Genomic DNA, 14,273 nt, shown 5'->3' with positions numbered 1-14,273 from the left:
GTTTGTTATGTGAATAAGTTACTAGCATTGATTATCTATTATGTGCCAGCCCCTGTTATATATGCTTCCCATAAATAAACTCATTTTAACTTTCACAACCAATGCTGAAACAGGCACTATTATTCTAATTTTACAGATGAGGAAACTAGGTCAGAAGCATGGAGATATTAAGTCACTTGTCTTATAAGTAATGGATTCAGGACTTCAACCTATACAGGCTAATTCCAGAACCTTCCTGTACTGAGGCTCAGAGAGGTTAAATAACATGCACAAAGTCATGTAGCTTAAGACTGGCAGAGCCATGAACTGTTATTTTTTTTAATTGGGGAATTGGGGGAGGGGAACAGCGTTAGGGAATCGGAGAAGGGGAACAGACAAGTTGCTGTCCTTTAGTTCTTCAATCTAGTTGTGGAGGACTTTGCTTCACTGGCCCATGCTGGTATTATTATTGCCCTCTTCCTGGGTGAGGCAGTCGCTTGCCAGCCATTGGACTGCCATTCACGGTGGCACACAGCAGCTCATGAAAGCGCACACCCGCTGCCAACCAACACCATTGCAGCCTATGCTGTCGCCGGTGACTCACGGCAGCCCAGCTCCACGGTGAGCTGTTGTTCACCATCTTAGCTGTAGAGGGAGCAGCATCACTGGCCCTCATGTGGGATCCGAACTGGGGCCCTGCTGCTCAGAGCTGGCATCCCAAGCCAACTCTTAACCAGTGCGCCACTCGGCCGGCCCTGCACTGTTATTCTTACCTCTGCACTTCAAGGCTTCATAAGATTTCCAAGATAACTATTACTTCCAGCATCATTTTACCAAGGACTAGTCTTCTGAGATAAAGAAATAGATATGGTGCATTAAGGATTCAGGCAAAGGTAACAGATATTGCCCCCAAAGAATCATGAGTTTCAAAATATCACCAATCTGCCACCTAATCTCATTGTTGATATTTGGGACTGGACAAAGTAAGAGAAGCAGCCAGAAAATGAGTCATGGGAAACCCCTGGTGGATCCATCTATGCAGAGAGCTAGCCATTAAGGGTAAGTCACTTTCACGGCACACAAATTCTGACCCATGCTGTCCTATATAGCTCTGGCATAGGTATGCTGTAAAGATGCTGATAAAGCATTTCTAAGTGACTGGCTCATAATTCATTGTGTGACCTTGTGCAAGACACTTCCTCTCTTTTTGTCACAGTTTCTTTATGACAGGAAGGCATCAGTGGAACTCTGTTGAATCAAAAGAGCTCCACTTTATCACTTATATATTAAGCTTTTCCACATAAATTTTCATTTGGAGAAAGGATTTCATGCAAAAAACTATGCTTGGAAAATGACTGAATAAAATAGTCTTTAAGTTCCTTCTAGCTCAAACATTCTAAGAATCCAAAAACATAGACACGTCTTTTGGGTCAGCTTAATGTTCCATTCAGCCTTACTTCCTGCAGCCAGGAATGGGCCCAGGGTTCCACTGTGAGAGGCCATGCACAAGCCTCTTATGCCCCAGCTTCTCTCAGAGGCTATTAACCCTGTCCTTATATGGCACTTGTCTTCCCCACTGGGCCTTCGACTAACAATCCTTGTGTATGTTGAGTTACAGCAAGAGTAACTGTGCACAATAGTACTTGCAAGGCAGCTGCACATCTGTTTTATATGAAGGAAATATAACATTTACTGATTTTCTCCTAACATTCTTCTTGTTGATGTTCATCACCGTATGTCTGCCTGTTAGACCACAGTAGTCTAGTGTTCCCTGAGGGTTGGTTGCTGCTGATCTATAATACTCTTAAATGCCTTGCCTGAGCCACAACCAAGGCTTTAAGCTTAGTTCAGAATGTTTTTATTTTCACTGGGTTCCCTCACATTTGCTCACTCACACATTTTTATAAGGTCTCCCTTTGTCTCATTTTGCTTTTCATCATACATAGGTTTTAAGATTTTACTGCATGCTGCTTCCTGGAGTCTGGGTTTCACTTATATAACGTGATTCCCTTCTTATAAAGTTTTAAAACAATCAAAAACAACATATTGTTTAGGGGTGTGTGTTTGTATATTTTTAGATGACCAAGGTAATGAATGATAAATGCAAAATTCAGGATAGTAGTTACCTCAGAAGGAGGGAGAGGTCAAAACAGGAAGATAGAATAGAGGAGGAAGGCATAGGTAAAAATATGTTATCAGTAATGCTATAGTTCTTGGGTTGGGGGATGGATTTATGGGTGTTCATTGTATTTTAAATAAATAGATAAATAAATGCAATAAATAAAATATGAAAGATTCATATGTGTACTAGTAATGATTAATTAATTCTGCACCCCTGAGATTCAAAAATACTATATTTTTATTAACCAGAATGTTACTACTATAACATACTTTTGTTTTATTTTATTTTTTTTTGTTTCCTTCCAATGTATCAAGGGCTTTTTGAAACTCTAAATTGATCGTAACTATAAGTTTGCCTCTCTCCGAGTTTATTTCTCCCTCAATTATTGTCCTTAATTTAGTCAGGTTAGGGTTCTCCTTTTTGAAAATATATTGCATTTCCCTCATGAGGTTATTTTTGTGTGGGGTTCATGGATCCTTCTCTTTCTCTTGGTTCTTACACACTAGTTGGTATGGATCCAAGAATTACTGGCTACCTCTTGCATCATTTTGGGTGAAGGGCCATGATTGCTTGTTCCAGTTTTCTAGCCCCATGACCATTAATAACAGTTGTTTCTAGGGTAGCCAGATAAAATTCAGGATCATCAGTTAAATTTTAATTTCAAATAAACAACAAATAATTTTTAGTATATCTATTAATTTGAGGCATACTTATATTAAAAATAATTTATCTGAAGTTCACATTTAATTTGATATTCTATATTTTTATTTGCTAAACTTGAAAACCCTATGTCATTTGGGCCAATAATTATTCTTTAATGTCATTAGTGGTTTTGGGACCCAGGGAGTGTGAGTTTTGGAGTTGGAGAGACTTAGATTCAAATCCTTGCTCCTCCACTCAAGTGATAGAACATTTTTTGGCTCAGAATTCTTATCTGTTAAATAGAAATAATAGCAATACCTCATGAGGTTGTTGGGAATATTAAATGAGATAATATTTGTATAATATTTAGCACAGTGCCTGGTACCTACCAAGCATTCAATGGCTGTTATTATTATCAATTTTATACAAAGCATTATGCACACCAGCCAAGATTTGACCTTGTACTGCAAAACCTCCATTAACAGGATGCATTTGGGAGTGGGGCCCGCCTTATGTTTCCCTTGGTGATGACCAAGGCAACGTGGCTACTAGCCACTTCCTTTTTGTTTCTGAATACTCCCTTTGGCACCCTGTCATGAAGTGCTTCAGATTCATTCTCTAGTTAGCTTTCTCCTTTTAACATAGACTTTCTTGTGCATGTGTTTGTGGGTGACTTAGAATTCCTCAAGTTTTAAGCTATTATCTTTCCTGACAGAGATACTTGAGTGGCTGATAATCAGCTTTGAAATGTTACTCTCAAGCCAATAACTAATGAGTTTGGCTGATAAAAGGCAACATCCCTAATCAATATAGGTTTAAACAGAATGGATGTAAAGCAAGATACCACAAATACTGAAAACTCTTTGATTCTCACAAAGCAGTCAATAAATTAATTCAATTGGTTTTCTATTTGATTTTGTTCTACTTTCAATGCTTACCTTCTTTCTAGTGCCCAGTGCCTTCAGTGTTTCTCCTCTCAGGGAGGACACAAGGCCCTTTACATTCTCTTCTCTGATCCACCCATCCCTATCTTAACTTGCCCGTCTGCTTTACCATTCATCCTGGAATCTAACCAAGCATATTAATTCATCTTGACATGCTAATGGCAAAAAAAAAGTTTCCATTTAATCCCCTTCGCAAGCCACAGACTTTTTTTCAACACGCTAAACCTAGTAGTGGCTTCCTCGCAGATAAGGGAGACCATGCAGGACCCCTTATATCACAGCACTTTATCAGCTGCCTGTTCTTCTGCTTCACATGAAAAAAAAGGAAGCAGTAGTGCAGGTAATCTAAAGATCATTTCCTCTTGTTTTGGGAATGTACTACACAATGTTGTTGTAGTTGATTTGCTTTGCTAATTATGTTCTACCTAAGGTAATATTGACATTGGTTCATAGTTTTAAGCTCATCTGGGCTAGAAGAGAGAAGAGGTGGCAGTGTGACCTACTTTGAAATGAAGCTGTCCATCGGAGCACATATATGTTTAACATATATCTTTAAGATGTATGTGCTCCGAGGTCCATTGCAGCTTTATGTATGGTGGCCAAGACATGGAAATAACCAAAGTGTCCTTCAATACATGATTGGATAAAGAAGATGTGGTATATATACACAATGGAATACTATTCTGCCATAAGAAAGATGAAATAGTGCCATGTGAGACAAAATGAATGGATCTTGAGATTATCATGCTAAGTGAAACAAGTCAGACAGAAAAAGTCAAGAACCATATGACTTCACTGATATATGGAATATAAAACTGAAAGCAACAAAGGAACAAGACAAACAAATAAAGAAACAAAAACTCATAGACACATACAATAGTTTAGTGGTTACCAGAAGGTAAGAGGGGAGAGGGGATAGTAGAAGAGGGTAAAGGGAGTCAAATATATGGTGATGGAAGGAGAACTGACTCTGGGTGGTAAACACACAATGTGATATATAGATGATGTATTACAGAATTGTACACTTGAAACCTATGTAATTTTATTAACCATTCTCACCCCAATACATTTTAATTAAAAAAAGAAATGAAGCTGCCCACAATTATGAGGAGGACATGAAAGTTCTATGTGTGGGTTAATAGATCTAGAAGATAAATGCAAAAGGATCAGGATAAAACTGTCAATTACACATAGGCAGAATAGGCCCACTTACCGCACATGACAGACACACTGGGCACTGACAGACCAGTCTTGCCAATGGCCTGCCCAGAATCTGAAATCTTCTTTATTGGTAGCCTATATTAAGGGTCTTAGTAGTAACACAACTATGCTTAAAGCATTATGTAACATACAAAGAATAGCACATTTCCCAGCAGACACGTTAGCAGTTTGTCTGACTGAATCATCAGTCATTCTTGTCACCTAGTAGAAAACACAATGAAGGGGTAAGACACAAGACAGTTGTACCTTGATGGGGGTATGGATACACTATGAGGCTCCTTGGCAGCTGTGGTGGAAGTACGAGAGCACCAAGTACCCTGGAGGTGAGCTGGGAGGGTTACTGCAAAAGGGTAAGACAACCTTCACCTCTTCCCTTCCCACGTTTTCTTAGTTTCCTGCCCATTGTAGATATAGAGAATATGCAACTGTATCAAATATGTTCTTCCTTTCCTTATTCTTTTGCTGGACAACCAGGCTTTTAAGCGCTTCTAGAGACTTCAGAGATCTTGGTTTTCTGTTGAGGTATGTCATTTAGAGACAAAGCCTAACTATTGTATTTCCAACCCTATAAGCTACAGCAATGGACTACAGGATTATTGAAATTTCTTTCTCTTCATCTCATTGCAGTCTGCTCCCAGTTCTCAAGAGGGGTGTATGCCATCTTTGGATTCTATGACCAGATGTCAATGAACACTCTGACCTCCTTCTGTGGGGCCCTGCACACATCGTTTGTCACGCCCAGCTTCCCCACTGATGCAGATGTACAGTTTGTCATCCAGATGCGCCCAGCCTTGAAGGGTGCTATTCTGAGTCTTCTGGGTCACTACAAGTGGGAGAAGTTTGTGTACCTCTATGACACAGAAAGAGGTAAGAAGAGGCATCTGCCTTCCTCTTTGAATACTCATGTAGCAGTGGTGTTTAACCTTCTTCAACTCATGTTTATTCCCTTCTTTTCCAATAAGTAAAATCTAATACTCCATTTAAATTGTATTTAACATTCAAAATGAATTGAAGGCTAATACCAAAAAATTGCAGGAGTGGTATTTTTAGAACTAATTTTTTAAACTTTATATGTCCTCTCACCTCCAACTCTGAAAAGGAGTCTGGGATACACTCCTGGTTGAGTCACTGTTGTTGAAAAAGAGCACCTGCCCAAATAATTTACCTGGTCTAAAATATACAATGTAAAAAGCAGTATAATCTAAAATAGAGAGAGAGGCCCAAGCTGAAAAGTTTTGGAGAATTAATTCTATCAGAGACTATAATTATCCCCATTTCATAGATGAGAAAACTAGAACCCAAAGAGGAAAAGTGCTTTTTCACACAGTAGTTCAACCACAGAGTTTGGACTGGTGTAATTGTCTCCTGCGTCCAAGGCTTGTTCTACTAGATTACATTAGGTCTTCAGATTATAAATCCTTAACAATTAATTATCTGAAGGAAATAATGAGTGGAGTCTGGCTAAACTGGGCTTTAGGGATGAATGTTTTGTTTTGTTTTTTCTAATAGTGAGATAATATATTGAGGACACATTATATTGAAACAGTCTCAGAAATTTAGGGTTTGATCTTAAATAGTATACAATTAGGTATACACATCATAATTCAGCTAAATAGACTCTTCTAAAACTCAGTTATCTTTGAGGGGTTCCTCATTAAAACCAGGGGATCCTATCACCATGAGATTTCAAAAGACAATGTTGCTTTATTTGTTTGCCTGTAACCCTGGTTAAAGGCTAGAAATGGTTCTTTCTAACTCAAGGTTTTTGGACTCAGAGAAGGAAAGAGCAAATGGGAGGCCTGCTGCTTATGTAGTCCCTGGAAAGAATGTCCTCCTAGGTAACTTAACTTGAAGCACCATTTTGTTTTGGGGAACCCAGACTACTTTTCCTTCATTCTCATTCTGATGTGTCATCAAACCCCACCAGGAAATACTAAGGCCTATATTTGTCTATGGTACTTATCTTCAAAATATTATCAAATTTCACGAACTTGATCATCTCATGATCAGAGTTATAGTCCATGTTCTGCCACTACCTAGCTCTCTGACTTTAACCAACTCATTGAAGCTCTCATGGCCTTGATCTCCTCACCGAATATATGTCCCTTCTTAATGTAATATTCTACAACTTTTTTTGAGATAGTATACTAGATACAGGACACTTTGTATCTTGCTATTAATCCTCACTTACAAATTATCAGTTAGTCAACCAATTCTGCATGCTGTTATCAACCCCCAGTGGTATATTCAAATTTTGTGATAGATGTTTATATAATACAGTTCCAATGAGGGTAGACAGAAAAGGATATTCATAAAACAATTAATGAACAACATAAACCAATATCAAATTGAGTACTGCACTAAAGACTCTGCTTACTGTAAGAATTGTGAAAAGGTAGCACTCTAGGAAAGTAGAGTTTTCAGAGAAGGCTGGCTGGAGGAGTTTGAAGGATATGTAATTTGTGGATGATGACAGAAAAGGGAGAAGGGGTTTCAAGAAGAGGAAAATAACACGAATAAAGGGCAAAATTAGGAAGGAGTGCTGTGTGTTCCTGCAGAGCCTTGCCTGGCTAGGGCAACCAAAGAGTTTGAACATTCTAATTTATAATTTGTTAAATTTTAATGCATTTCATTTCTTTCAAACACTGAGGCTGAATTAGCTTATTTCCATGTACTGTATACAGTGTAATTTAGTGCATAACAATCTAATTTTCAGAACGAAAGTTTGTAAATCAGATAGCTTCTTTCCTGGACATTTTAGAAACTAAATATCAGTTATACTAATAATGTAACCTCCCATTTATTCAAAATCAGGAGATAAAGGTAATGCATATTTTCCTCATCTCTCATGACCCTTCTTTGTTCATTAGCTTTTTATTAGAGGAAAGGAAGCAAAAGTCCATCTATATCTATTTTTTCCCTTATCTTTTTTTTCCAAATCATCTCAGTAAATACTTCAGACAATTCTATGGCCTTGGAGCCAAAAGAAACCTTTCTGACTCATGTGTGTTCATATTTTTTCCTCTATCGCCATTTAACTGGTGGGATAAATCTGTTCTATTTAATAAATACTTTCTGCAATCTCTTATACTAATTTCCTCCTTGGAAAGACTTCTTAAAACACTGTACCATGACCCTGTTCCAAAATTTTCAATGGCTTCTACTGCCTACATTGAAAAGAAAAATAAATGGTCTATTCTTCAAGGGTCAATGTAATTATTCCTCAACCAACTAACAAACCCATTGTCCCTATATCACCTAATGAGAACCTTCTACTGCAGGCAGCTTCCATTTTTCACTGTTACCCAAATGTGCCAGAATCATGCTTTTCTCAGCATCTTAACTTCTACTACTACCTGGAATTCTTTCCTTGATCTTAATTATGAAAATCCTGCCTATTGTTCCATTTTTCAAAATCCACTTCAAACTCTTCCTCCCCAAGGTAGCCAGCCTTCTTTGACTACTTCAGCTCACAATGATTCATTCATTTATTCATTCAGTAGGTGCTATGGTTACAATAATGAACAAGATAGACATGGTCCCTGCTGTTATAAAGTTTATATTCTAATGAGAAAGATAGAAAAAATAAGTAAACCAACAAATAAAATAATTAAACATTTAGGTAAGGTGCTATGAAGGAAACAAAGATATTAATGGATACGACCTAATTTTACAAGGATTCTCAGTGACATCTTCATTGAGAAAGAGAAATTAAACTGAGAAGTAAAGGATTAGAAGTAAAGGATGAAGAACAGAGGGAAAGAGTTTCAAGCAGTGGAAATAGCAATTGCAAACGCCCTGTGGCAGGAAAGAGCTTGGCATGTTTGAAGACCTGAAAGAAGACAAGTGTGGCTAAAGGTTAGTAAGTGGCCTGAGATGAGACTGTAGAGGTAGAAAATAGCCAGATAATAACTATGGAGTATGGACAAAAGCCATAGTAAGGAGTATGAATTTTATTCTAACTGTAATGAGAAGTCATTGAGCAGGGAATGATTCTGGGCAGGGAAGTCACATGATCTCACATAAGTTTCTGTAGAGAATGGAGTGTGGTGCAAGAGAGAAGGAAGGGAAAACAATTAAAGGGACATTGTGGTCATCTAGGTGAGAAATGATGGTAGTTTAGACTAGGCTAGAGATGGAGAAAAGTGAATGGAGTTGAAATAGATTTTACACATAGAATCAGCAGAGCTTGGGACAGATTGACTATGTGATATTAGTGACAAGGATTCATGGATGACTGCTGAGCTTTGGCTTGAGAGACTGGGTAAGCTGGTGATCCTATTTGCTGAGGTGACTAGGGAGAAGGAGAACCAGTTTTGAGGAGCAGAGATCTTGCCTGCTTCTGAACCCCCACAGAGCCCTTTTGTCCATGTCATTCGCTTGGCACTTAACATAACTGCTTTCCATTATTATTTCACTGGGTCTGTTATATACCTTCTAAAGCCCTTCTCTCCAACATGATAATAAACAATTGATTGGCCCCTAAATTTATACTTTGTGCCCAGCCTGGTACATAGCACAGGTGTGGATACATAGTTAGTATTTTCCCAAATCCATTATTGATTCATCAAGAATAAGCCAATATTTTGTTTTGTTTTGTTTTTCAATGTTGGGTTAAAAGAAAGAGAGAGAAACAAAGAATGGAAGGGAAGGGAGGGAGGTGGATGGAGAGAGAGAGAGAGAGAGAGAGAGAGAGAGAGAGAGAGAGAGGAGAAAAAACTCAATTTATAAATCAAAGAAAGAAATCCCAGTTTATAAAATCAAGCCATGTGATACAGTTCTTCAAAATATTCAATAAAATATTATATATCTTCTCATTTTCTACAAGGATTATCTATTGCTTTAGAAATAAAAATTATGGGGAGAAATTACAACTGAAAAATGTAATTTTAGAATATTTTAAATTACATAAGAGAGAAATGGAAGACAGAGACAGAAGGGAGCACCTATAATTACATTCAAATAAATTAAATATACAAATGATTTGACTCCACTGTATAAAGGAAGAGATGAGTGAGGAGATGAGAAATGGGTTAAATATTTGAGGTCTTTTAAAAGATTTGTAGGACAATCAGGGTAATACTATCTGTGAGATTATGAAACATTGAGTGGACTTCAAGGTTTTGCTGGCTATGCTTTGATTTCTGTCCGTAGAGAAAGGTCTGATTTGTGTTTGCAGGTCATCACTTTGCTTACTTAGTCACCACCTTGGTTCATTAATACAAAGTTGAAAATTGTACTCTTGGTGCTATTACAAAAACTCAGCTCTTAGAAAAATTATGAGGTTGACTAAGTGGAATACCTGTAATCTCTATACCCTCTCCTCTTTATTGACACCCCTGTTTTATTTACCCAGAGCTCCTCACTATGACACTTGTTGACACCTGTTCTCCCTGGCAGTAGCAGAGCTTAGACATCTCTGACTCAACCTGCCTCCACACCTCCATAAAAACTTTTCTGTCTTATATTTTGATTCCACTGATTAATAGTCTTTCTATGCTAGTGACAATAGTTCAGCTGACCAATTTATTCATGCTAATTTATCTATGGCTATGACTGACTTGATGTGTTAGTGCACCCAGGGAAGAAATTTCAATTCAGGTAAAGGCCTTCTGTGAAATAAACTTCTAATCCAAATTGTGACCTTTTAATTCTGGGATCCCAGGCACCACAAGTCCAATTTGGAGGTCCCTTGTCCACACACTTTCCTGTTTAGAAAGTCCTAAAGACATGCCAGGGAGGTGGCCACTTCTTCCAGTTTTCTATTAGACCTATCCTTTGGATGCAAGTGACCTAGTTCTCTGTGGTGGTGACATTTTCTCTAGAACAGCAACATACTTGAGAAATACAGCCAGACTTTCTCCTGCACCTGACAACTCTCCTTGGCTTCAACAGGCGCAGCCCACAGAGATGAAAAAATCTGGCCCAGGCTGTGGCTCTCAGTTTAGATAATGAGATAATAACTCTAAGTGTCCTTTCAGGCAACAAGCCCCTACCTTCTTGCCAGTGTCCAATAAACTCCTGCTGTTTCCCATTCTCAACCTGAAACTCCATACTCAGTTTCCAAGTAACTCTCTGGTAGTCAACAGCCTTCTAACAGACCTTTCTATTTGCTCTTGAATGTTGCAGCAGGAAAATGGGCAGTGGAAACAAATAGTCCTTTAGTCAACAAGCAATTATTGGGTGTCTCCTAGTGCTACCTTGTGCGAGGCCACTGACAGTGTTTAAAAGAGACAGAATTAGGTCTTGCCTTTGAGGAGTTAACAATCCTGTTGCTGAAACAGTGATTTATCTCAGAGACCTGGAAAAAAATTAATTTTAACTTAACTGTTCCCCATCCACCAATGACATTTACATTCATTGAAGCAGGCACCTTATGAAAAGATTAAAGTATTGCCAGATAGCCAGGAAGGTGGAAAATGTTGGATGATTTCAAAGTGTGTAAGAGCTAAAGAAATTCCCCAAGACAAGGAGAAAAAGGCCATTTCTCAGAAGATTGTTAATGTTTTCAGATTGACTGGATTTTAACTCTACTGAGAGGCAAGCAGAGCTTCAACTCCTCACACCTTCCTGCATGTTGCCATTTACCACCTACTTACATAACCTAGCTTTTGTCCCTTTCATCTAGTTCTACTTTGCCAAATAAATCACAGCATTTCTCTCTCTCTCGTCTCTCTGTGTCTCTCTGTCTTTTTCTCACCCTTCTTTCCTTCTCCCTCCCTCTTGCTTTACACACACACACACACACACACACACACACACACAAACACACACACGTGCACCAATAAATGGCACAAATCAACAAATCCCTATCTTCATCATTTTATCATCTTAGTTGAATAAGAGCAGCTGTCACTTCTTAAGCACTTATTACACATTAGGCCCAGAGTTTATGAATTATCACATTTAATCCTTATGGCATCCCTGCATCATTACCACTGAGAAAACCAAGGCATAAAAAGGTTACATAATGACTCCTAGGGTCACACAGCTTAGTATGCCAAAGTAATGAAACCAGAATTTCAAACCAGGTCTGCCACAGTCTATGCATGTTTCTCGCTGGGCTGACATGATGTCTCCCACACTTTTAACATTTGAAAACTGCTATTGCTTTTTCTCAAAGTCTTTTCTTCTGCCATTCTTCAAAGGATCTGGCACCTACACCTTCCCTAACCTAGTTGTCTTCCTGGATGCACTCCAGTTGTCAGTTTCCTTCTTAAAGCCTGATGTTCACAAATGAATGCAAGAACTGGTGGTCCCATAATTCAAGGGATCCAAATAGGCAGCAGGTCAAAACTCCATGTTAAAGGGCAGATGTGTATCAAAAGTATTAAATGCAGCCAGACAGGTAGGTTTGTCCATGGTTCACACTCATGAAATGCTGTGGTGGGGACCTGACTCTGAGGTGAAGGGAACTCATAGATTCCTCTCTGGGGCAGAGACAGTTTCCAGAACACAGAAAGATCTGAACCCACAGGTCCTCATCACTAAGGGGCTGTTTTGGCTGAAGAACAAGAAAGCATGGACAGACCTATGATAGGTTCTGCCATGAATACTTGGAGGAACTTTAAAGGAAAGTAGCAGGTACCTTGATTTCAAAAGAAAAAAAAAAGACAATAAATGGATTTTTTTTTCTTCCTACACTTTAAGAACTGATTAAAGGATGTGTGAAGGTAACAGATGGCTTCAATTCTAGTCATGTCCATTTGCCTCCTGGGAAAAGTGAAGCCAAGAGAGTTTTTATTGAAATTCAAGCAACTTTTTACATCCGAATAAATTAGGAAGGCCCAGAGAGTACATTATCCTATGAACGACAGATACTAAATTCCCCTGTTTGAGCAGCAGTAATCGGGGTTGACAGTTCCTGAAACATTTGGCAGTTTCTGCAGCCTGCCTAATCTATTGTGATGAGTCTTCAACTAGGAGAGCATCTTGAGAGCCTGCACAATAATAACAGTGAAAGACTATTTGGACTGGATTGTGAATAAAAGGCTGTACATATGTCTGTAATGAGAATTTCATTGAAAATGAAAATACTGAAGCTGTCATATTTTTTAATACTTCCATTTGCACATCCTTGACTGCTTTGGGGCATAAAAAGAGAAAGCGCGCCGAGCAATTTGTTGTCAGCTCTTGAAATAAATTATCATTTAAACACTTCCTCTCCACAAAGGTTATTAGCTTCCTAGCTTGTTCCTGGGTTTGGATCATCAGTAGGGGGAAAAAATCACAAGACATTAAACTACCCTTTCAAAAGCTAAATATTAGTTACTGTGGAAATTGTTCTCTCAGTAGCTTAATATATTTTGCTGTAGCTCTCCAATGCTGCAGATCAGACTGCAGTGACTATTAATAAATGTTGTCATATTTTACAGCTGTCATGCAAAGCTGAAAAAAGGCTTCACTGTGATTAGATCCTGTTTACTGTAATATTTTCAGACTCAGAAAGACAGTTTTCCTGTAAAGGTATTTTCTGTAAGTAGAATATTTCTTCATCAAATGGCATGACTAATTTTAATGTATTTTTAACTCCTTGGTGGCAGTGAATTTGAGTTTGAATTGACTTCACAGCCAGAGAGATACATTCCTCTCCAGGGACACACTAATTTAAGTTAAATGTCAAATTTTCTTTCTTGGGTTCTTCTTCATATTCAGAGATGGTGTCACCATCAGGAGATGTGCTTTAAGTAGTCACCTTTTCCCACAGAAAGACAAATTGATACTGGTTTATCCACCTTTCTTTGCCCAGTCCTTCTTGTAACTGATGGCATTGTTTGCAAGACAGCTGGCCTGGATTTAGAGTAGGAATGACACTTCAGTCAGCTAGCTAGAAATTCTGCTTCCTGAGATACAATGCCACCAAATTAGCAAAAGAAATAGATCTCTAGCCTACCTACCATGCTGTTTGGAATACTATTCACATCTCTGAAAAAAAAAAGAAGTGACAGCTGGCAGGGCTGCTTTTGCTCTGACCTTTCATTGTTTTTCATTGAAGCTCTTTGAGGAATTAACCCTCACTAAACTGAACATCTAGTTTTCAATGAATGGATGGTCCTTACATCATTAAGGGTTAGCTGATGTGTTTTATAAATTCAGGGTTGAAACTGAGAGGTCCTTCAGAAGGCTCTTCTAAATGTTTCTTGGGAAAAGGACGTACTGTGGCTTAGACCTACAACTAGGACTTTGAGATTCGTCCCCTGGAGCCCCTTACAACAACAATTAAAGCAGGCAGTGTTGTTTTAGAAGTGAAACAAAAGAATACATGTTGTGTTTTAGCACAGAGCTGAACATAGTAAGGTGCTCAATAATTTCATTTCATTATTTTATTATCATTATAGAACAGTGGTCCTCAGTGGGGAGGGAGG

The 14,273-nt window shown here is 38.4% G+C and overlaps 1 protein-coding gene across 7 annotated transcripts in view; it reads left to right on the top strand.

Moving 5' to 3' along the window:
• The window catches only part of GRIA3 (glutamate ionotropic receptor AMPA type subunit 3), a 483,327-nt gene that overhangs the window by 111,993 nt on the left and 357,061 nt on the right, over positions 1-14,273 (top strand). For all 7 annotated transcript variants that reach the window (XM_019657922.1, XM_019657921.1, XM_019657923.1 and 4 more), the window contains one exon: positions 5,536-5,775. In XM_019657922.1, the coding sequence (XP_019513467.1) occupies positions 5,536-5,775 (240 nt within the window). The remainder of the gene's footprint in view (positions 1-5,535; positions 5,776-14,273) is intronic.

Source organism: Hipposideros armiger, unplaced genomic scaffold (genome assembly GCF_001890085.2).
Source record: "Hipposideros armiger isolate ML-2016 unplaced genomic scaffold, ASM189008v1 scaffold_281, whole genome shotgun sequence".
NCBI lineage: Eukaryota > Metazoa > Chordata > Mammalia > Chiroptera > Hipposideridae > Hipposideros > Hipposideros armiger.
Note: the sequence above shows the minus strand (reverse complement) of the source record. Positions and strands in the feature narration are given on the sequence as shown.